The following is a 23,092-nucleotide window of genomic DNA, read 5'->3' as shown; positions in this document are numbered from 1 at the left end:
GCGGATCGAGATGGGATTACAACAGGAATAAAAATATAAGTAGGCTGGATTTGACCCCGGCGCATACTCTGACTAGGTTGCTTTTGCTCCCTTCTCTCTTTTGGCTGTCTTGCGCCGGAGCAAGACTTACGCCTTTGTGTTGCGCCAACATAGGCTGCGTCTAAACTGCAGAATTGATGCAATTTGGCACTTCATAAAGTGCCATGGCTCAATGCTGTGGAATTCTGGGGTTTGTCGTTTTGTGAGATGTTCAGCCGCCTCTTTCAGAGAGCTCTACAAATCCCAGGAACCCATAGGAGGGAGCCATGACAGTTAAAGCAGTGTCCAACTGCAGTGTGTCAGCAGCCAAAGGGTATGTGGAAGCACCTTCAGAGTCTAGCTGGGCATGCTTTCAGACAGAACAAGTAAACTCCCAGCTGTAATTTGCTGCCCAGCGAAAGCACCTTGGCACAATTTTCAGAAGACTGAGCCATAGAACTATAATATGTCAGGATCAGAAGGGAGAAATGTCACTGAATGAAAGCAAAGATGCAAATGGGAATAGCAGGAAAGAGACTGGGAGAGTTGATACGTAATGTTACACCAGCGCAGAAGAACCCCAGGCCCATAGGTTTCATTTGGTCAGACAGAATCCCAGCTTGTTCTTCATTCTGCTACCCCATTGCTCAGGGGTAGCCTATACCAGTGATGGCGAACCTATGGCACGTGTGCCAGAGGTGGCACTCAGAGCCCTCTCTGTGGGCACATGTGCCATCATCCCAGCACAGAGTGTGCCAGAGTTTGTTACTAGAAAGCCAGAGGGACATGGCACTTTGCAATAAATAAGTGGGTTTTGGGTTGCAGTTTGGGCACTCAGCCTCGAAAAGGTTCACCATCACTGGCCTATACAGATATGCCTTGCTACTACGGCGGGTTCGGTTCCAAACCACTGCTGTAAAACGAACATTACAGGCTGAGCACAGGCAACAAAATGGCACCGGTTGACTTGCTGGATTCAGCTCAGGTTCCCCCTTAAGAGCGAGGCAAGTACAGAAAGTAATAAACACGGCTATAAATGAAAAGCACCGCGTTAGCAAAGCGCCGTAAAGTGAAGCACCTTACTTATGCCTGTATATATGGGGACTCAAAAATCTCCTTCTCTGATTCTGAGGTTTAAAATCTGAAGATGGGAGTTAAACCGTCGCAGCCCTGCTGCATCATCTACTGGAGATCTTTCTGTCCAGCCTTGTCTTAACGGTATCCATGTGCAAACAGGGTGCTGGAGACCATGCGCCTGCGTCTGACATACCAAGGCAGTTTTTGCATCCTTATCTTCCCATGTGGAGGGCATATTTTTCAGTATAGCAGGCAGAATGTGCGTACGTGTGCGAGCATCCATGCGCGCGCGTGTGTGCGCATGTGTGAGATTTCTTGATAATGCTTTGCAGAGGAGTAATTACAAAGTCCGGCAAAGTATTACAAGTCAATAATGGCCGCTCTCTTGCTCTCCCGCCCCTCCTTTTCTCCCATCCCACACTGCTCTTTCTTTCTGACAAGCTGGGCTTACCTTAATTAAACCGGTGAGCGATTACTATGGACAGTTGATCTTGTGACTCTCATTAGATGCGTTGAGGAATATATTTTTTTGGCGCAACTCAGGAGATGCCTCCAGCCATCCTATAGGTTAATGGCAATACAATAATCTTATCGTAGGCATGTGTCTTTGGGACGGCTGAGTAGATGGTTAATAGCACATTGTAAAGCTCTCGGCTTGGTGGGGCTTTTCCTTAATGGGTTACGAGGAAAATGGCACCTTTTGTGCCGTTTGATTGTCCGCCTTTAATGAGAGGGTTCAAGGCTGATCTGTGGGAGCAGCTAAGTGTGTGTGCTTCCTGGGCTAGAAGCATGGGCAACCCATAGCTACTCTTCAGAGCAGTTGGCGGTCAGTATTGCCATCTTCACTGTATAAAAACTCATTAAGAGCCATTGGGCTAGTCAGTCTCTCATAGCTATGACCTGCCTCGCAGGGCCGTTGTGAGGATAATGTGAAGAGAAGGAGAGGAATTGGTGGAAAGGGTTGATATAAATTTAATTGGGCCTAAAGGCAGAAGTCCCTATACACCATTACAGCCCAGGAACTGGTATTTCAAATTCATACTGTCTTTGAACTGAACGCTCAGTCTCCGCTCTGGTTTTGGAAACTTAGCAAGTTTGGATGGCAAAAGAACCCTGCCTGAAATCCCTCAACGTTGATAGGTAGGGATGGGCAAAATGTGGCTCTGTAGGTGATGTTAGACCGCAACTCCCATCGGCCCAGCCCAGCATAACCATTGGTGAGGCATGCTGGGAGCTGCAGTCCACCGATGTCTGCAGGGCTGCACTTTGCTCAGCCTTAGGTTAGATGGACTGTCTCAGTATAAAACAGATCCATCTCTTTCCATAACCATCCTCTCTAGCAGTCATTAGTTTTTCCCAATGGCTTTGGTTCTGCCCTAATGGTCCTCCCCAACCTTCAGGATAATGGGCATAGAAAAGAGGGCAACCAAGAACAAACTGCCAGCATGAGCAGCCGCTGCCGTGTGGTCTCCCAGGGCATTTCAGGATTTATAGGCAGAGATTAACCCTAGGTAAGTGCTACTAAAAATGTGACTCCCTGGATCAATGCCATTGGGTACCATTCCTTGGCAAGTTTACAGGGAAGAAACAAACCTATTTAGCCATTGGGCATACATTTGGTGCCATATTCAAGAACATTATTTTCCGATTAATTCCAGGTATGTGAAGTCGAAGGCTTTCATGGCTGGCATCCATAGTTTTTGTGGGTTTTTTGGGTTATGTGGCCGTGTCCTAGAAGAGTTTATTCCTGATGTTTTGCCAGCATTTGCGGCTGGCATCTTCGGAGAAGTTCTCCGAAGATGCCAGCCACAGATGCTGGCGAAACGTCGGGAATAAACTCTTCTAGGACATAGCCCGAAAAAACCTAATTTCAGATAGTTTGCGAAGCCCTGCTCTCAGTGACTCTAGCAACCAGAGGCTAGAATAGGTTTTCGTCTTCCTTAACCAAGCTAGCTTTCCGTATGCAAGGAATCCTTTGGAATAAACCCAGGTTGGGATGAAGGAGTAAAAACCAAATACGGAGTTCCTTGTTCCAGGCAATTCAGCAATAGCTCATTTTGTGCTTTCAGGAGCATCCCTCCTTCCCAGATCACTCCATTCCTGGCAGGCCTTCTGCATAGGCACTAGATCTGCTCCTGGAATAAACGGCTCGTGCAATTGATCCAAGCTGGGCACTTCAGACAGGGGCCGACGAAACCATATCAGGAACTTGTCTCGGGGAAAGTTAACGCGGTGCCGTTTCGATCCGGGCGTGGAGTGGATGGAAGTCTCTCGCTACCGTTTTTTCTATTCCGGTTTCTTCCATTACCGCCGTTCACTGCGATCCCTTTACTCTTGTCTCGGTCTTCGCACATCAGGGGCTTTCGTGCTGATAGTGTGATTTACTTGCGCTTCCTACTTAATAATTAGACACTGGGAGACGCCATCTGTCATTCTTAATGGAATACGTGGGGGTCTGACTAGATTTTCTCTGTTTGGGCTAATAAATTCTAGTTGGGATAGCGGAGCGTAATGAAATATTACAACTCCGGGAATGGACAGGGACGTTGGATTCCCTCCCCTTCTTCTCCTCCTCCCTTCTCTTTTTAAAGCCCCTGCGCCGGAATTAAAAAAAGAGACTGCTGCTACCTTGAGTAAATTAGTTTATCATTCATCCTGTATTGGAAGCCTTCGCTTGGCTCTGGAAAGTGGAGTTGGAGGGGCGGCCGCGAGGCCGTGAACCAGAAAGCAGAAAAACTAATCAAATCTTTAAAAGACCAGAGGCGCCCAGACTTATCTTCGGTGGCCAAGTGTGACTTCTGCCACTTTTCGGCACAACTTTCCTAGGTTCGGGGTTTTAAAAACGAACACACACACACATGCAAAAGGGCCAAGAAACTATCCAGAGTTAGCGATGGCTTTTTCAGTTTCGGTGTCTTTACTGGTAGTTTCTTTTTTGGGGGCAGTGCCAGTCGTGGGATTTCTAGCATGTCTTTATTCTGGGGAGGAGGAGAGACCCGGAATTGCAGCCCTTTTGTTACCTGATGGAGGGCAGCATGCAGTACCCTACTAAGCGCATCAAGGTGCTTTATATCCATCGGGGCTATTTTAGCCACTGAGGCTGAAAAAACAGACAGGTAAAAATACACAATCACATATTCAATCTGTAGAGAGATCTTGTAGCGCCTAAACTGAAAGAGAGAAGTTGGCAGCATGAACGTTTACAGACTTAACTCTGCTTCCTCCAAATGCATCTGCGGGAGTAGACTGACGTCTAGGAAAGCTCATGCCGCCAACCTGTTTCTTTTAGCTAGTCTCAAAGGTGCTACAAGATCTCTACTTATTATTATTATTATTATTATTATTATTATTATTTATTGCATCTGAGGGAGTAGACTGAAGTCTAGGAAAGCTCACGCTGCCAACTTCTTTCTTTAGTCAGTCTCAAAGGTGCTACAAGATCTCTCTACAAACTAACATGGCTATATCTTCGAATTCTACCAAGGAAGTGAATGACAATTTCTGAGAATGGGAGCCATAGGACAGCCTCCCCAAGGTCCTGCAGGGATGTGAGTATGTTCTTCCAACCCCTTGTAGGGTCCGCCTTACTGCACCTATATTCAGGACTGTTTAGAATTTGCACCCCTTGCAGGACGCTGTGTCCATAGCTCTGTCGGAAAGGCAGCTACAACAAGCTTACTTCCCCAGAAGTAATAATTTGCTATGGCTGCAGCTTAGCTTGCTCTAAAATTTCAGTTGAAGAAACAGAAGGCGAAGGAGAAGAAGAAACCGTTGATGCCAAAAGATGCTGTAGAGAGCAGGAAGAAGTGTCCAGAAGGCAGCCGCCTCTTTGCAATGCTTCTCTCAATGCAGGTGATAATATTGGCTGGGAACTGAGCATCCCCGTTTTCAGTCCAGTCCTTGGAGGGCAAATTGTTTACAGAGCGACGTCGCCGCCGTTACACAGGTTTAATGTCTCCCGTCTGCGTCGGGCCAGCTTTGGATCTTGTATTTAGCTGCCAGGAGTGACTGTGATGAAGTGGGAGAGATAAACTGATAGATTGTGTGCCAGGGAGATGTTGGGGAATCAATCAGATAAAACAGGGCAGAGGGAGAGGAGAGAAAAGGCTTGCTGGGGTTTCGTCTCCTCCTTGCTCTCCCTTGCTTTACTCCCCTGCGAGAACAAAGCAGCGGTCTTTCTGGCCCCTGAACGCATCTGAATGTAATTGCCGTAGTAATAATAACTTACTTCAAGGGATGGTGGGGATAAGCAAACAAGGGAAGGGGGAGAACACCAGGGGAGGGGATTAAGTGCCTTCTCTTTGCTTTTTAAAGCGCTGGATTTAATTTTTCAAAAGTTGTCGAGGAAAGAAGGTGTCGGGGTTTCATTTTGGAGGAGTAACTTCATATTTGTTTGATAAAGCTGTTTCCGAAGGGGCGGCCATGCTCTTGCGATTCAGCAACAGGGACAAAAACACCCCTAAAGTCTAGTTTATTACAGCACAAGCTTTCGTGGATTATAGATGTACAGCCTATTTCATCCGGTAGATGCTCACACTCTAATACATTTGTCAGAGAGGACTCTCTGTTATACAATCCGCTCTCCATATCCATGGATTCTGCATCCCCGGATTGAACCATCCACAACTTGAATATATATATATATATATATATATATATACACACACACACACACACACACCTTGATTTGGCCAGTTTATTTGCTATGCCATGGCACCTGACCAGCCATGGATTTTGGTTTCCATGTGGGCTCCTGGAACCAAACCCTACTAGATACCGCTTTTTATTTTCACGTGAGCCGTTGTGGATGTGAACCCTCTTCTTTGGATGCAGCACCGAATGACCATAAATGCTCAGGTGTAAAGCATGTTGACACAGTTGAATGTAATATGATCCAGAAAGATGCAAATCGTGCCCTAAATTTTCAAAGGGCCTGGTAATGTGATCCAGCTCTTTCAGATCTTTGCGGTGGTCACAGCTAGCGTTGAGGTGTGAAAGCAATAAATCTGCTTACCCAAAGTCAGTTTCCCAGGGCTCAAGAAGATTCCTTTTGTGACATGTCCAGTAGGGAGGATGCTTGCATTAATATACAGCCCTTATATATTAATATATAAATCCCAGCTCTGTGATTCAGCCTCACCTGCTACTCCCAGCATGTTTAAAAAGGCCACGAAATGAAAACCATGATAGTGGAGATTGGGGAGAGAAACGGTTTCCCTAGGTGCATTTTGGAAGAAGCTTTCAAGGGCTCTCTAGGAGCCTTCTTTTGGACACCCCTTGCAACACCTAGTAAGAAAGGATGAGCATTGGCCATTATCTGACAGCCCTGAAACCAAATGTTGGGGTTTGAGATCGTTCCCACATTGGCCACAACCAGCATGAAGACAGATGTTGTACCCACCTTTGCTCGGCCTTTTGAAGGATCCATAGCTGATGTAAATGGGGTGCGTTAAACCAATCATAAAATGATGAAGGGAACGTTGCAAAGCTCATTGATTTGCCTGAAATTAACGGTAGTCCAATAAGTCTTCCTAATGATGCTCCGCATTGTGCTTCCAAGCGGGTTCTGGGTTCTTCTTTTTAAAGACAACCCTTGCTCCCCAGCATCCCTGAACCAGAAGCCATTGAAATCTGTCCTTTCAGGCCTTTCCAAAGTTGGTGGCTGGCAAGGCGACATTAATACCTAAAGTGTTGTTGTGTATCTTCGGGCCATTTCTCCAGTGAAGCTCTCAAACAGCTCTTACTGTGATAAAGTTCTTCCGAACGTTTTGAAGGAACCTCTTTTCTTGTCATTTGAATCCATTGGCTTATGTGGAGAAAAGGTTTTGGACAGGATCCCTGTCCGGTCTGTGTATCCTCTTGTTCTTTGCCTAAGCGATTTGTTGTATCTGCAAAACATTTATCATCGTTTTAAAAAGGTAATGTGTGAGGCGTTCTGAATTAGGGTGGTGTTAAAAGGATAGCTACTCCGTCTTCGCATTTTCATAAATCATGGTTTGTCATCTCTCTCCAATTCCTTTACACTGATTTGTTAAGTGACCTTAAACCAGGATTCTGTTGGCTGGGACATAATGGAGAACATGGGTAGAAACTAAGGACTGGGAGTGGAGGCGGATGTCCTCATTTCTAGTTTTTGCTCCCAGCTTCATAAATGATAGTTACAAACTGAGCAAGAAATCATTTGAACCAGCCTCCCAAGTTCAGAGTCTTTTAGCCTAGCGTTGCATTTCTTTCCTCCAGTCCCAATCGTGACTTTCAACCATATTTTTGGGTTTTTCTTATAGCTGCTGCGGGAACTTATTGAACGCAAAACCAGCTCCTTGGACCCAAATGACCAAGTGGCGATGGGCAGGTAAGCAAAGTCCTCGGACTGCGTTTAGCATCGTTTCCTTACGTTCAATTTGATATTGGTCAGAAGAAGCCCCTTCCGCCAGGCCTTCCACCTCCAAGGATTTGGCGTCCAGCAGTGGCACATGGGATCTTTTCTACACTTGGGCTTTGCTTTTCGTATGGCGCATGATGGATGTCTTATCCTAATGGGCTTTCACCATATAGCTTTTGGGGGGGGGGGTTGAGAGGAGGACCCTGCTTTATGACTAACTGGATTTCTGTGTAGTTGTCTTGGGCAAGATCCAATGGTGCGCATCCGATGGACACCCATCAGCAAGTATCCCTATAGACCATATATACCACTTTGTACACTGGAGCTGATTACAACCTCCATCACGCTGTAAACTCATCCTCCGCTTTTGAGCAACCGCTGTCTTGATAAAGGCAACAATATCAGTAGGCACACTTTTTGAGTTCCATAAGGTTTATAGCCACGTCGGGTGGATATCTTTTTCTCCCCTCTCCCTTCCCTCTGGGAGACAATTTCTACCAGCCGGGTTGGAGGCATGGGAGAAAATGACTTAGGACTGCGGTTCTTATTGCGTCGCGTCTTGCCAGAGACGCTCTGCGGAGAACCGGAGGAGGCAGGGCGAGGAGATAAACCCCGCTGCTAGTTACAAACATTTTTATTTTTAAAGCTAGGAGGAACCGGCGTCGCCTTTACCTGATTTACTCGTCGGAGAGCCCAACGTCGCCGGGGTGGGGGGAGATCTCAAAATCCAATTACCACAATCTTAATATAATCTTAATTACCGTAATCTATTTTATTGTAAAGTCAGATAAATGTGCAATGTAATCACTGCTTAAGTGCAGGGTTTTGGTGTGTGTGTGTGTGTGTTTTGGAGGGGCTGCATTCTGCATTATAGCGGAGCGCCGCTTCCATAATATTCCAGACATGCCACCGAATAAACTTGGCACAGAGCGCTCTAAAAAAACCTGGGCGATGTTTTAACGGTTCTGCCAACACGCCCGCGCTTTTCATAACGCGGCAAATGGGCTTTTCGGCGGCAAATTCTGTTCTTTTAGCACTTTGAGCTTCCTTTTTTCCCCTTCTTCATTTGAGGCTGTGTGCTTGTTTCTTATTTCCTCCCTCCCTCGACGATCTTGTTGTTTTTCTAAAATGTGCTTCCAAATTATAGCCGGCGGCTGTTCTTAAATGTTCATTAAATAGGATTTAGAAATGTGGTATGTGTGTGTGTATGTGTGTTTAATATTTTTTCCTAAGCATAGAACTAGAGGGGAAACACACACACATAGCATTACATCCTACTCCAGGCAGGCTGGGAATGAGCTTGGAAATGAGCTTTTAAATGTGCCAATTTTTATTATTATTTATTTACGGAGCATTTAAATCTGCCGTATACCTTTGTACGGCTCTACATAGAAATAAAAAGCCAACCCCCGGCTTCGAGCTTGCAATCTAAAATGGGTGCAGCACAAAAGGAAAGGGGGATAGGGAGAGAAAAGGAAAAGGAGAAAATGCAACAACAAGGCCTGGATTTTTTTGAGGTTCTCCATCTCGGTGAAGAGGAAAAACCTGATGGAAGTGGCTTCTCGACAACAGGGGCCCTGCTTTTTCGCGCTCTCCTTTCTTCCTCAAGCTCTACATTTCTCAGAAGGAAAGGCCAGGAACCCTTGCGCAGCTGATGTGAGAGACACAAAGCTCCTTCCTTGACCCTTTTTCCTTCCCTGGGTTAGCTCTACTCTGTCAAGAGGACATCTCTCCATACTAGGACATACTCAGACCAAGTGGAGTTGGCATCCTACATAATGGTGACAACTGATATGAAGAGTCTTGGGCCGTGCTGAAACTGAAGAGCTGAATCTTGAGCTCTTGCCCAGCTCTTTGCCAAGCCACAGGGAACCCTCATGGTTGCCCTCCGTGGGTCGCAAAAGCAAATAAACAGAGCCTAGATTTGTGTGGGTTTTTCGGGCTATGTGGCCATGTTCTAGAAGAGTTTATTCCTGAGATGCCAGCCATAAACATCTAGAACATGGCCACAGAGCCCAAAAAACCCACAGAGAACTATGGATGCCAGCCATGAAAGCCTTCGACTTCACAGTATTAGAGCCCATGGTTTGCTTGCAGAGGACTCCAAGGTTGTGTATGTGGTTGTGTCCCTTCAAGTTATTTCTGACTTATGGTGACCCTAAGACAAACATATCATGGGAGTTTCTTGGCAAATTATATTCAGAGGGGGGTTCCCTTTACCTTCCTCTGAACATAGCTTAAACAGGGAGGTTTTTAACCTGTTGGTAGAAGGAGTGCAAAAAGGGAGCCAGCTTAGCTTTCTGTGAAAGAGAATGTCACAAGGTGGGAGCAACTACCAAGAAGGCTCTCTCTTGTGTCCACACCAAATGAACCTCTGATGTTCGTGGGATCGAGAGAAGGCCCTCCTCTGCGGAGCTTAGGACTGTGGCAGGTTTGTATAGGGAGATAGCATCTTTCATGTAGTCTGGACCTAAGCTATATTAGAAAAGATGGGTCATGTTAGAGCAGATCTATGCAGTCTGTTGTTTGGGTCTTCTAGTGGGCAACCACAGTGTCCTAGTAAACGAAGTCCATCGTGAGAGCAATGCCATCCTCTCACATGTGTGCGCCACCAATTTAAATTGAGAAGTGTGCCCCCTCTGAACCTGGAGGCAACATAACACCCTCTTTATTAATAATAACTTCAAGAATACATGTTTGAATTCCAGCTGAATCTTGCTTCTCCCTTCTTTCCAGGCAGTGGTTGGCAATCCAGAAGTTGCGGAGCAAAATCCGGAAGAAGGTGGATACAAAAGCCAGCAAAGGCAGGAAAATCCGGTGAGTGTAACAGTCACCTTTGTTTTCCAGAGCTGCCCCATTGTTGTCTTCCTTTCCCTTTGGATACCTATGGCGTTTCGGTTTAACTCGTGCCACAGTTTGCTGTGTTATTATTTATTAATACCATGAATCTATTGCTGCTGCTTTTAGAGGATCCCTCCTTCACAGGTTTAGTCGGTTTTGTATGTATATATCAGGTGGGATTGTACAAATGTTCCCTCCATGTGCTGATTGACACGATTCTGTTGTATTTGAAATGGTGCAAGTTTTATGGGAGGAAGTATCTTCTGTTTCCCAATGATCCTCCTTCTAAGGTTTCTCCTATTAATGGTGAGAAAGCTAAGTATTAAAAGATGGAGGCAAATGATAGGTTTTCTTCTCCTGTAGCCCAGTTGACCCACGGAGCTACAAAGAAAAGGGGATAAGGCATCGCCAGCTTCAGGAAACACACAAGAAGTGACAAAAGGCTTCATAAGGTCCCTGGGTTTGTAGGTTGTGCAGTCCTACATCAAAGGCTACATTAATATTACCACCATTTTCTCTTAAGCTGGAAAATAACATAGGTAGCTGGTGCCAGGCTAGCGTTTCTGGAAGCAGGACTGTCCAGGTGGCTTTAACCTTTTTGTCTTCTCTGCACATTATGTGCCTTGATATTTTTGAGCCAGATGTAGGTACACTCAACCTTCCATATTCGCGGCTTTGATTAATATGTTCTCTCTAGGAATATCTAGGTCCTCCAGTGCAACACTATGGTCAACTTTAACTAAAAGTTGCACTGAAAGACCTAGGGATTCCTAGAGAGAGTACTCTACTAGGCCTTTGTAGCTCCTCCAGTGCAACTCTATGGCCAACTTTAACTAAAAGTTGCACTGAAAGACCTAGGGATTCCTAGAGAGAGTACTCTACTAGGCCTTTGTAGCTCCTCCAGCACAGTTCTATGGTCAGTGTCTGTTGGACGTTGACCACAGAGTTCCCCTGGAGGACCTAGGGATTCCTAGAGAGAGTACTCTACTAGGCCTTTGTAGCTCCTCCAGCACAGTTCTATGGTCAGTGTCTGTTGGACGTTGACCACAGAGTTCCCCTGGAGGACCTAGAGATTCCTAGAGAGGTGTCCTCTCAGGTAAAAACATGGTGTTTTTGTGATCTGCAGTTTTTCCTTATACTTGTGCCCCTAGCCCTAGCAAATATTGAGGGAGAAGTGTATTTTCTTCCTGTTGCTGAGAAGCCGTCATGTGCGGAGGGGTGCATGGTTGAAGGAAGAGATGCGCAATGTTAACCACAGAATCATAGAACCATCCTTCTTCCTCAATTTGCTTTCTATTTTTTTGGTGAGCGCAATGATAAATCTCGAGCTTGAGATGGCACTTGATGGAAAGTCAGGGGAGTCGGGGCTGGGTCAGGCCTGGCATAGCAATTTTTAAGATAGATGTCATCGGATAATTTATGAAAAGAGGGAAAAGCTGCTTTGTTGGGCCCTAAAAGCCTGTAATTATTGACTATCAATATTCCTCCCTGTCAGCGTTGCACACAATCGCGGATGTATTCATGACTCAGCCGGAGCCTGCTGTCAAGCCCCCTTACCACCCTGAGCTGAGCTCATAAACCTTTGGGTGGATCTGGTTTCCCCCTTTTCCCCCTGCCCCACCACCTTTATTTCCCTGAGCAAAGGATATAGGAAGATCATCTGTCTGCCTGGAAGGGTTGACAAACTCTGGAGTAGGAACTCCATCCACAACTATGTAATGCAAGACTATATAGGTCTCGAGTGCCATTTGTAAAGGAATAAAAGCAGTGACTTGTGTAAGGAAGGCGCTTTTGGATCCCGGCGACTCAACTTTGCAGGAAATGAGCCAAATCTCCAAAGGAGAAAATAACCCTTCCCAACTTAGAGAGATCTTGTAGCACCGACTTTGGGGAAGGGGGCATGTCCCAATGGTGCAAGGGACTAGAATCTGCTTTGCAAGGTTGTAATGGAAGTAAAAGTGGGTAGAAGTGGGTAGCCGCTTTGGGTCCCAACATGGGAGAAAGGTGGGATAACAGTAATATAAATAAATAGAAGGACCACGAATGAGACAAAAACAGAGTATAAACATGAGTTCAAAATGCCAGCATATTTTAGCAGATAGTTCTTATGGCGTATTGACCTGTTAGGGGTTGGGAGAGATCTATGGGAGAGAACTATGCAGATCTGGGAAACCGTCAAATGATGGCGCATGGGATGGAGATGTGCCTCGGGTTCCTTACTGCTGACATAACATTGTGGCAGCAGTGTTTGCTCTTTTCTTTCTGAACCGTCACTTAATTCATCCTCCCTGCAACTGACTGACTGTCTATCTTCTGTTTTTCCCAGGTATCACGTCCACAGCAAGCTAGTGAGCTTCATGGCTCCCATTGACCACTGCGCCATGAATGATGATGCCAGGTTAGTAAGCGGTTAATTATGCTTCTCGAGGGGCTTTGTGACAGCTTGATATTGACCTGTTCTTCAGCCTGTCACCGTCTCAGGTTCTTTGTATCAGTTAGCTATTTGTCACGGCCGCCCGGGCCTTCTGTCCAGGCTGAGCCAGCTGTGTGTGGGGTTTTTGTTTTAAATGATTTTGTTTGCTTTTACTCCTGGAATTGCACAATTCAAGCTGGGTTGTGCCCTTGATGTCTGTGGCACACATGCTTCAGGTAGGTCTTGGTTGGTTTGTCTCGGTTTTAATCGCCAGCCGTTCAAGTTGCATCGCTGATTGTGTTTTGGGGACAAAGAGAGCCAGCAAGGTGTAGTGGTTTGAGCGCTCGACTACGACGTTGGAGACCAGGGTTTAGGATAAAGAGAGCCAGCAAGGTGTAGTGGTTTGAGCGCTCGACTACGACGTTGGAGACCAGGATTTAGGATAAAGAGAGCCAGCAAGGTGTAGTGGTTTGAGCGCTCGACTACGACGTTGGAGACCAGGGTTTAGGATAAAGAGAGCCAGCAAGGTGTAGTGGTTTGAGCGCTCGACTACGACGTTGGAGACCAGGGTTTAGGATAAAGAGAGCCAGCAAGGTGTAGTGGTTTGAGCGCTCGACTACGACGTTGGAGACCAGGGTTTAGGATAAAGAGAGCCAGCAAGGTGTAGTGGTTTGAGCGCTCGACTACGACGTTGGAGACCAGGATTTAGGATAAAGAGAGCCAGCAAGGTGTAGTGGTTTGAGCGCTCGACTACGACGTTGGAGACCAGGATTTAGGATAAAGAGAGCCAGCAAGGTGTAGTGGTTTGAGCGCTCGACTACGACGTTGGAGACCAGGGTTTAGGATAAAGAGAGCCAGCAAGGTGTAGTGGTTTGAGCGCTCGACTACGACGTTGGTGACCAGGGTTTAGGATAAAGAGAGCCAGCAAGGTGTAGTGGTTTGAGCGCTCGACTACGACGTTGGAGACCAGGGTTTAGGATAAAGAGAGCCAGCAAGGTGTAGTGGTTTGAGCGCTCGACTACGACGTTGGAGACCAGGGTTTAGGAAAAAGAGAGCCAGCAAGGTGTAGTGGTTTGAGCGCTCGACTACGACGTTGGAGACCAGGGTTTAGGATAAAGAGAGCCAGCAAGGTGTAGTGGTTTGAGCGCTCGACTACGACGTTGGAGACCAGGGTTTAGGATAAAGAGAGCCAGCAAGGTGTAGTGGTTTGAGCGCTCGACTACGGCGTTGGAGACCAGGGTTTAGGATAAAGAGAGCCAGCAAGGTGTAGTGGTTTGAGTGCTCGACTACGACGTTGGAGACCAGGGTTTAGGATAAAGCGAGCCAGCAAGGTGTAGTGGCTTGAGCACTTGACTACGACTTCGAGGACCAGGGTTTAAACCCCCTCTTGGCCATGGACCTTGGGCAAGTCATACTCTCTCAGCCCCAGGAGGAGACCAAGGCAATATCCCCTGCCCCCAAACAAATCTTGCCAAGAAGACCCTGTGGTCGGTTTGCCTTCAAGTTGCCATAAGTTGAAAATGGCTGGAAGACACACAACAACAAGGGAATTGATATGGAGTGATACAAAGCCTGGCTCATAAAAGCTCACACCACACTTAAAGATGTCAAATAAATTCCTTGGGCTCTCATTTCCTGACGGTGGGACAAAACATGTCTTGCCTTATAAAGCTGTACATTTCTACAGTTTGAAGTGCATTTCAGCAATGAAAAAATGTACACAGAACCTGCATCTGAGGCTGAGAGTGTGTTACTCATGAGAGAGAGAGGCTGAGAGAGTGTTACTTACCCAGTGGGATTCCATGCTTAAGTGGGGTTTATAAACCTGGTCTCCCAGTATCCTAGTCCAGCGCTCAAAGCACTACATGATGCTGGTTTAGTTCATGGGAAAATGCATAAAGATGGTTTTCCTAAGCACAAATGTCCATGCTTGAAGGGGAATAAATGGTCTTGTCACACAATTCAGAACTGGAATAATGTACATCTACAGTTACAACAGATGTATTAAGGTTTCCACAGTACTTTTGGGTCAGTCTGGTGTTTTGCTCAGCTGATATAACACAGTGGCTCCTCTGGAAAGGTCTTATTTAAACCATTACAATGGGTCTCATGACACCTAAGAGATGAATAAATATAGAATGAGAAGAGCTGGATTCTAATTTGCAAATGTTCATGACATGCATATTTTTTCATCTTTAAGATGCCATAATATCCTTTGGAAGAGTTTGCAATGATTGTATCTGGGCTTAATAAACTACGTGTGAAAGGGATCTAGGAGTCCAAGTAGACCATAAGTTGAACATGAGTCAACAATGCGATGCGGCAGCTAACAAGGCCAATGCGATTTTAGGCTGCATCAATAGAAGTCTAGTGTCTAGATCAAGGGAAGTAATAGTCCCACTCTATTCTGCTTTGGTCAGGCCCCACCTGGAATAATATTGTGTCCAGTTCTGGGCCCCACAATTAAAAAAGGACATTGAGAAACTGGAGCCATGTGTCCAGAGGAGGGCGAGTAAAATGGTGAAGGGCCTGGAAACCATGTCCTATGAGGAAGGACTTAAGGAGCTGGGGATGTTTAGCCATTAACTATAGCTTCCTGTTTCATTCAAAGAGGGTAACTATGTTTAACAGTTTCAGAACAAAGGAGTTCCAAACCATGATTCGGGTGGCTTGAGCCATCTTAATATTTGTTGCAATAGACTAATGTGGGCGGTAGTTTAGAAGTAATTTTTTAATGCATACAAGGATGAAAAATAAAACTGAAACTACTAATGAGTACAAGATGCTGAGTATCTTGATATCCGCTGTTTTATTATGGCGCAAATGTGTATAACCCTGGCGATGCCCATCGTTGTTTTTATGGAGCCCGCAATATATTTTAGCACACGTGAGTAATGCAATGTTCAGTCTAAAAGTCTGACTGAGTTTCTACTACACACACACACACGCCACACCGCCTTTGTTCCATGTGTATGTTATAATTCTCGCAACGCAAAGCCCACATAGGCATGAAGGAGGGAAAGGTAACGATCATACCGCTTTCTTTGGCAGCAGTCAAAGGTAATTTCATTGTTTGCAAGTGTGAATTACTAGATTGAAAATGCAAATGCGCATTTCACAGCGGCGCGGTCGTGCGCCCGAGCTTTTTGCTCAGTCATTTTGGAGGCTTGACCCCAAAACAAATAAAACCCCCTTCCAGCGCATGTTTATAGTGTGAAAAATCGGGAAAACAGCGCCGTGCTCACAGCATATAAAATAAATTAATTGTTGTGGCGGGGGAGACGGAAGATGGGGGGATATATTAACACTGTCGGGGATTGCTTTATATCAGGGTGGTGTACAACTTAGAAGACAGTAGCGGGTGGTATAGGACAACGCTTTCTCCATGCTACCATGGCACCTACTAGAGCAGCCTTCCCAAATCTGGTGTTCCCCAAACGTCTTGCGCCATATCTCCTATACTCCTTTCGGTTTCTCTTGCTTCCTCCATCATCGCAGGCCCCTTCCGGTGAAGACATGGTTGAGAGTCTTCTCCATTTCTGCTCCCAATTTTTGGTATGAGAGAGCCGGCGTGGCGTTTGCGGTTTGAGCATTGGGCTACGACTCTGGAGACCAGGGTTCAAATCACTCCTGAGCCACGAAACCCGCTGGATAATGGCTTGTTGAACTGCTCCTCTGTTTGGCAAAAACTGTGTTGTGTACTGAAGCATGGATTGTTTTCTTGCCACTTTTGGTACTAATGGTAGTACAGTCCCACCTCTCTTCCATATTTTATTTAGTATATAGTACAGTCCCACCTCTCCATCTAGTATATAGTACAGTCCCACCTCTCCATCTAGTATATAGTACAGTCTCACCTCTCCATTTAGTATATAGTACAGTCCCACCTCTCCATCTAGTATATAGTACAGTCTCACCTCTCCATCTAGTATATAGTACAGTCCCACCTCTCCATCTAGTATATAGTACAGTCTCACCTCTCCATCTAGTATATAGTACAGTCTCACCTCTCCATCTAATATATAGTACAGTCCCACCTCTCCATCTAGTATATAGTACAGTCTCACCTCTCCATCTAGTATATAGTACAGTCCCATCTCTCCATCTAGTATATAGTACAGTCCCACCTCTCCATCTAGTATATAGTACAGTCTCACCTCTCCATCTAGTATATAGTACAGTCCCACCTCTCCATCTAGTATATAGTACAGTCTCACCTCTCCATCTAGTATATAGTACAGTCCCACCTCTCCATCTAGTATATAGTACAGTCTCACCTCTCCATCTAGTATATAGTACAGTCCCACCTCTCCATCTAGTATATAGTACAGTCTCACCTCTCCATCTAGTATATAGTACAGTCCCATCTCTCCATCTAGTATATAGTACCGTCTCACCTCTCCTTCATGTTTTATCTAGTATATAGCATTGCTGCCTCTTTATTTAAGCGCAGGGACAAGGAACTAGTGTATCCTGCTCCCCCAAAGCTACTTTACCTTGGACCAATGGTCCCCAAACTATGCCCTTTAAGAGCTTTTGGACTTCAGCTCCCAGAAGCCTCAGCCATGTTGGCCAATAGCCTGGGATTCTGGGAGCTGAAGTCCAAAACCCCTTAAAGAGCACAGTTTGGGAACCGCTGCCTTGGTCGAACTGTAGCCAGGACTGAATAGTGGCATTCATACCTTCATACACATTTTGGGGAAGAGGTCATGAAGAAGATGGTTAACCCTGCCGTCTTTATGAATACCCTAAAGGCACCAGATCCTGTCTGATCTTGGAAGCTAAGCATGGCCATCCCTGGTTAGTACTTGGGTAGTAGTAATAATAATAATAATAGCGATAATAATATTTATTTGTATCCTGCTTCTCCAAAAAGATTGCCAATAAATCCCAGGTACTGTAGGCTGTATTTCAGAAGAAGGAACTGGCAAAGCTACCTAAGAAAGGGTTATGAAATTCATGGGGTCGCCCTAAGCCAACAGGAGGCTTGTAGGTACACAAAGCATATGTACGTATGTGTATATGTGTGTATACACACACACCTTCTCTCAGGAGCAGGGCTTCAGGCGGTGCAGGTATTGCCAAGCGAAGTGGGGGGGGGATTTGCCGAAACAGGCTGGCGATCCCCCCCAAATATAGTGACTCAATGGCCAAAAAGTGCCAATTGGCATTTTCTCCGAGAGCTCCTTAAAGGTATCTTAACACAGATCTTTCTTTTAAAAAGGAGAGATACACTCCAGCAGGTAAACCAAGCAGATCTAATCTTAAAATAAATGACCACTCCCTTTTAACTGTATTGTTCAGGGTTCTTGTTGCTCTCATATATATATATATATATATATATATATATATATATATATATATATTAAAGGCTCCCTCCTGTTTCTTATCAGATGATGGGACCAACATAATTCACAACACTGATTTTGATCTGCGCTTAAAGAGGATTACAGCTTTGCATTAACTCGGATTGACACGGTTTATAATTTGCCCATTGATTCGGAGGCCGGCGGATGCAGGCGGGGGCGCAGCCTATGCATTGCAGATGGGGAAAAGCAATTTGGACGTGGTTCTTAAGAAGCATCTATGGCCAAAATATGGCCTTTTCTCCCCCGTCTGTACGTCTATGTAGTTGAACCCTGAAAAGTGATGGTGTTCAGTGATGTTGTCTTCTCCGGACTAAGCTTTTGGACTCAGAGGTTGGGGGTATCGAGACAGTCTCTGGACATATTTATCAGCTGGAATCCTATCCATGGCTTTGTTTTTGTGTCCTTAAGGACTGGTCCTGGCTTTTCACTGCATTGGACTTTCAAGGCATAAAACGATTGAACAGATTGATGAATGAATGCCTGGTAGGACTTGACCTCTTTATCACGCTACTGAAAGCACTGTAGTGCAGTGATGGTGAACCTTTTTGAGGCCGAGTGCCCAAACTGCAAGCCAAAACCCACTTATTTATTGCAAAGTGCCATGTCCCTCTGACTTTCTAGTAACAAACTCTGTGCTGGGATGATGGCACATGTGCCCACAGAGAGAACTCTGAGTGCCATCTCTGGCACGTGTGTCATAGGTTCGCCATCACTGCTGTAGTGTCTTGCTGGGCAAATGTGTCTAGTGGAATAAATGCAAGTCTAGGCATATTACCAAGGATAGGTTTGCCTTAGGGTCGCCATAAGTCGGAAACGACTTGAAGGCACAGAACAACACAAGCAGATCTTTTAAAGCGGTGGTCCCCAAACTGTGCCCTTTAAGAGCTTTAGGACTTCAGTTCCCAGGAGCCTCAGCCATATTGGCCAATGGTCTGGGATTCTGGGAGCTGTCATCCAGAATCCCTTAAAAGAGCACAGTTTGGGGACCGCTGCTTTAAAGGTTGGACTGAAAAGATTCACTGTCTTTCCACCCAGAAATGACGATGGGTTTTCGTTGGGTCAGTGGATTCTGCTTTATGTGGCATTGTGCTTTGTGTTGACGCCTTGGCGCAGCAAAATGTGCGCAGCACTGAAGGGACTCGGCAGGACCACAGCACTGGGGATTTACTCACCTCTTCCATAGGCTGCCGAAAGGGAGTCGGTGGCGTGCTTGGAGAGGGGAGGATGCGTTCCCTCGGACCACACTTTTCCCGTGTGCGCAAAGCTCACTTCCTCTGTGTCAGTCACAGTCCTGCCGTGCTGTGAGCGGCAGGGGGTGCGCGCTATGAAATCCAGGCATTAAAGGATTAATACATTTTCCGTGACACAAGGGTTGGCGGGGGGGAAATCTTCACAAGATTCTAGACTTTTACTCGGCGTATTTTGTACATCTGGTATTAAAAAACACCGTGCGGCTGGATTAGGGGAGGAATTTGAGCTTGAAGCTGCCAGTCCTGCCGTCTCTTCTTCTCAAGACAACAAGGAGCGGAAACATTTCATGCCATTAGTATATTTTAATGGTGTAGAATATCTTTGAGACTTTATTGTCACAACATCCCTGCAAAGTAGGCCTTGTCTACCGTCGGAGGGGGAGGATACACTACGTTTATTGTAAAGGCCATATTCTTGGGGGCTGCCTTCCAAAGTCAAAAGACAGGAACAAAAGATAGCTCTATATTTTAGCTTAACGTTTCTCACCGCTAACTAAACCTTAAGAGCGATATTTCAGCCTTGCGGAGTGGGAAGAAAAATATATACAAACAGGTAGCAAAGGGTGCGTCTGTACTGTCAAAATGATGCATTTTAGCATCCCTTTAACTGCCATGGCGCCATGCTACAGGTATATTGGGATTTGTAGATGCGCCCTGACAAGTGTGCACCTACCTTATAGAAGTAATGCACTTTAACATCCCTTTAACTGCTATGGCTCCATCCTACAGACTGTTGGGATTTGTGGTTTTGTGAGACACAAAACTCTTTGGCAGAGATGGCGAAAGACTTTGTAATGTCCAGGAAAATATCCATTCACCGCCAAGGTATATTACTCCATCTCAGAATTTGGTTAACCAACGTGGTTTGGGCAACCTCTTGGTCTTTTTGGTGAGTAGGTCCCTGGACATCAGCTCTAAAGTCCTGACATCCTCCTTCTCCACCCCAGAAACTAAGTTTCGGTATATCTGGGTGCACTTCATCAACACATAGCAAATATTTACTTACTATAGGTGCCCATCCATTCTGGCTTCTGTTTTCTTGATCCTCATAAAGCTTGTCTCCTTGGACCTTGTCCTGAAGATGAACCATCCACCCGTCAACCCTTCCTAGATCCTGCAGAACAGAGAAAGTTGCAAATGTGAACGAAACCCCACATTAAATGTACTGGAACCCTTTCTAAGCAAACAAACAAACAAACAAACCTTGCCCCCCCAAAAAAATAAATAAGCATTTCCCCCTAAATAAATATATAAGCAAACTAACTCTCAAAGAACGACAGGATGATTTCTCGTCTTTCCACGGCGAGACAATTTGTCATCTCTTGGATACAATCCCTTACAAAACAGTCAAGCTGTGAAAGAGAGGAAATCATCCCAGACGCGCGGGATATTAAAGTACACAAAAGAGTGTGTGTGTGTTTCTTTTGTGAATGTGTGTGTTGCAATGATTAATTTGCTCACATTCCCATCCAGGTGGAAGGGAAAAGGGAGGAGAGGAATAACCCATCGGGGAGGTCATAACTTCAAATATATGGTTGTCCTATTGATGGGGCTGGAATCTAAGGCCTAAGTCCAATTCTAGCATAGGATCAGATGCCTAACATTTAAGTCAAGATTTACGTTATTCCCATTCACCATTATTATTCCCATATTCACCAGATGTGTTTGTTATTCCCATATTCATCCGAACGCATCTGACGAAGTAGACTCCAGTCTAGGAAAGCTCACATTGCCAACTTCTTTCTTTCAGTTAGTCTGAAAGGTGCGCCAAGATCCCGCTACATAAATATTCCCATTGATTCACTTGGTCTTCCGTTGTTGGGAATAGCCATGGGATTTAGGCCTTAGGACTCAGGGGGAATAACAACAAAATTTGGCAGCCTCTTTTATACATTGATTTCTTTCTTCTGGTCAACAGATAAAGGAAAGGAGAAGCCAGGTACTAACTTCCCTGGGAGACCAATGGAAATCTCCTTGGATGTCAGACTAGTTTCTAAAGGTATAACTGCACAGACTTTAAAATGTACCGTCGCAGCAATAATGTCCAGAAGGTTTGCTTAAAGAATTACTCTTGGGTTGCTAAATTCTGTATTTACTATTGAATTCAGTTCAGCAGTGAATTCGGAACGCAGTCTTGATAAAAGTCTTCTTTCCTTTTCTTCTTGACCAGTGCCTCTGCTCTTAAATGGCCATAGAACTGGGTCTGGAAAGGAATATGGTGGCTTACGAGTCACTTGGCGTCCCTAATATTACTGCTCATATATGACTTAACAAAAATATACATTTATTCAATATACAGGGCTGGAACCGGAGCTCTTTACCTTTGTTTTAGAGTCCAAAATCCCTTAAAGAACGCAGTTTGGGGACCATTTCTCTAGGGGATGCGGATCTGGACTGTATGGCCGAGGGCAGTGATCTTTAAACTTTGGTCCCCGGGTATGTTTTGGACTTCTAAGTCTGACATGGTCAGGGATGCTGGGAGGTGTAATCCAAGAGCATCCTCTGAGACACAACCCTGAGAACGACTGACTTGAAGGGCAAAAGCTGTGGAGATGTTCAAAGAGGGTTGGGCTTTAAGGAGCACTTTGCTTTGCTCCCTGTCTTCGTGGGAGTGAAACCACGGATGGGAACATTGGTCTCTCTATAACTCTTCCTTCCAAACCTTGATGCTTTGCGTGGGAAGTCTTCACAAACCTTGCTCCTCATCTCTTCCAGAGGAGCACAATTAGAAGCCACATGTTCATTTCTGGAGCGCAAACTGAGGCCAAAAAGCATTTTCATGCGGCGGTGCAGGGAGGAAGACTACACTCCAGACCTTTTCTTCACGATTTAGCCTCTCTTCTGATTTCTGCTCAAGTTGCTGCTTAATTTATGGCCAGGGTTTTTTGCCCGTATTCTCTGCTGCGTGAGAGCGTTCATGCCGAAGCCTGTGTTTCTTGGAGGCTGGTGGTTAAATGAGGGTGAGATTGCCACCTAGCGTTTCCCTTTTCCCTTGTAATTTTTTTGGAAGAGGAAGAAAAACTGAGAAGGGAGGAGAAAATAGGGGTGCTTTAAGGAAATATCTTCATTCTGTACCACCCTTTGACGTTTTTCTTAATGCGAGTGTTGGCCTACATGCCCTGAAAGCACCAGAACCCATCTGATCTTGGACGCTACGGAGGGTCAGTCCTGGTTAGTCCTTGGATGGGAGACTGCCAGTGAATGCTGTCGGCTATTTTTCAGAGGAAGGAACTGGGAAAACCATCTCCGAGGGTTCCTTGCCTAAAGAAACCTTACGAAATGCATGGCATCTTCATACATTGACTGGTGAGTTGAAGGCATACATACACAAGAAGCGTCTTGGCTGTTCCCTTTCGGTCTCCTTTTACGTTGCTCTTGATTTGTGTGACTAATGGATATACATATACAAGCACTGTGTACCTTATGTATGGAGCTGCTCACGCCAGAAGAAGGCAAGGGCAAACCCTATAAACACATAGGGTCGCCATACGTTAGATTTGACTCAAAGGCACACAGCAGCAACCAATGAAAGTATGCTTTATCATTATAAAGTATATTCATTCATTAAGAAGTCAGAAACTGGACACTCATTTGCACATTTTTGCTCTCTTTTGGATGCCCTGGACGAAGAGGAACAACGTTGAGATTGTATACATACAGAGCCAAAATGGTATTGTGGTTTGAGCGTAGGACTAGGACTCCTAGAGACCAGCGTTCTCATCCATGCAAACCCAAGTTACAC

General features: G+C 45.4%; 1 protein-coding gene across 1 annotated transcript in view; it reads left to right on the top strand.

Annotated features, from left to right (window-relative positions):
- The window catches only part of AATF (apoptosis antagonizing transcription factor), a 60,751-nt gene that overhangs the window by 32,625 nt on the left and 5,034 nt on the right, over window positions 1-23,092 (top strand). The window contains exons 9-11 of the mRNA XM_089484081.1: window positions 7,380-7,447; window positions 10,214-10,294; window positions 12,645-12,716. Coding sequence (XP_089340207.1) covers window positions 7,380-7,447; window positions 10,214-10,294; window positions 12,645-12,716 — 221 coding nt within the window. The remainder of the gene's footprint in view (window positions 1-7,379; window positions 7,448-10,213; window positions 10,295-12,644; window positions 12,717-23,092) is intronic.

Source organism: Sceloporus occidentalis, unplaced genomic scaffold, assembly GCF_023333645.1.
Source record: "Sceloporus occidentalis isolate IW3139 unplaced genomic scaffold, rSceOcc1.0.p SCAF_21, whole genome shotgun sequence".
NCBI lineage: Eukaryota > Metazoa > Chordata > Lepidosauria > Squamata > Phrynosomatidae > Sceloporus > Sceloporus occidentalis.
Note: the sequence above shows the minus strand (reverse complement) of the source record. Positions and strands in the feature narration are given on the sequence as shown.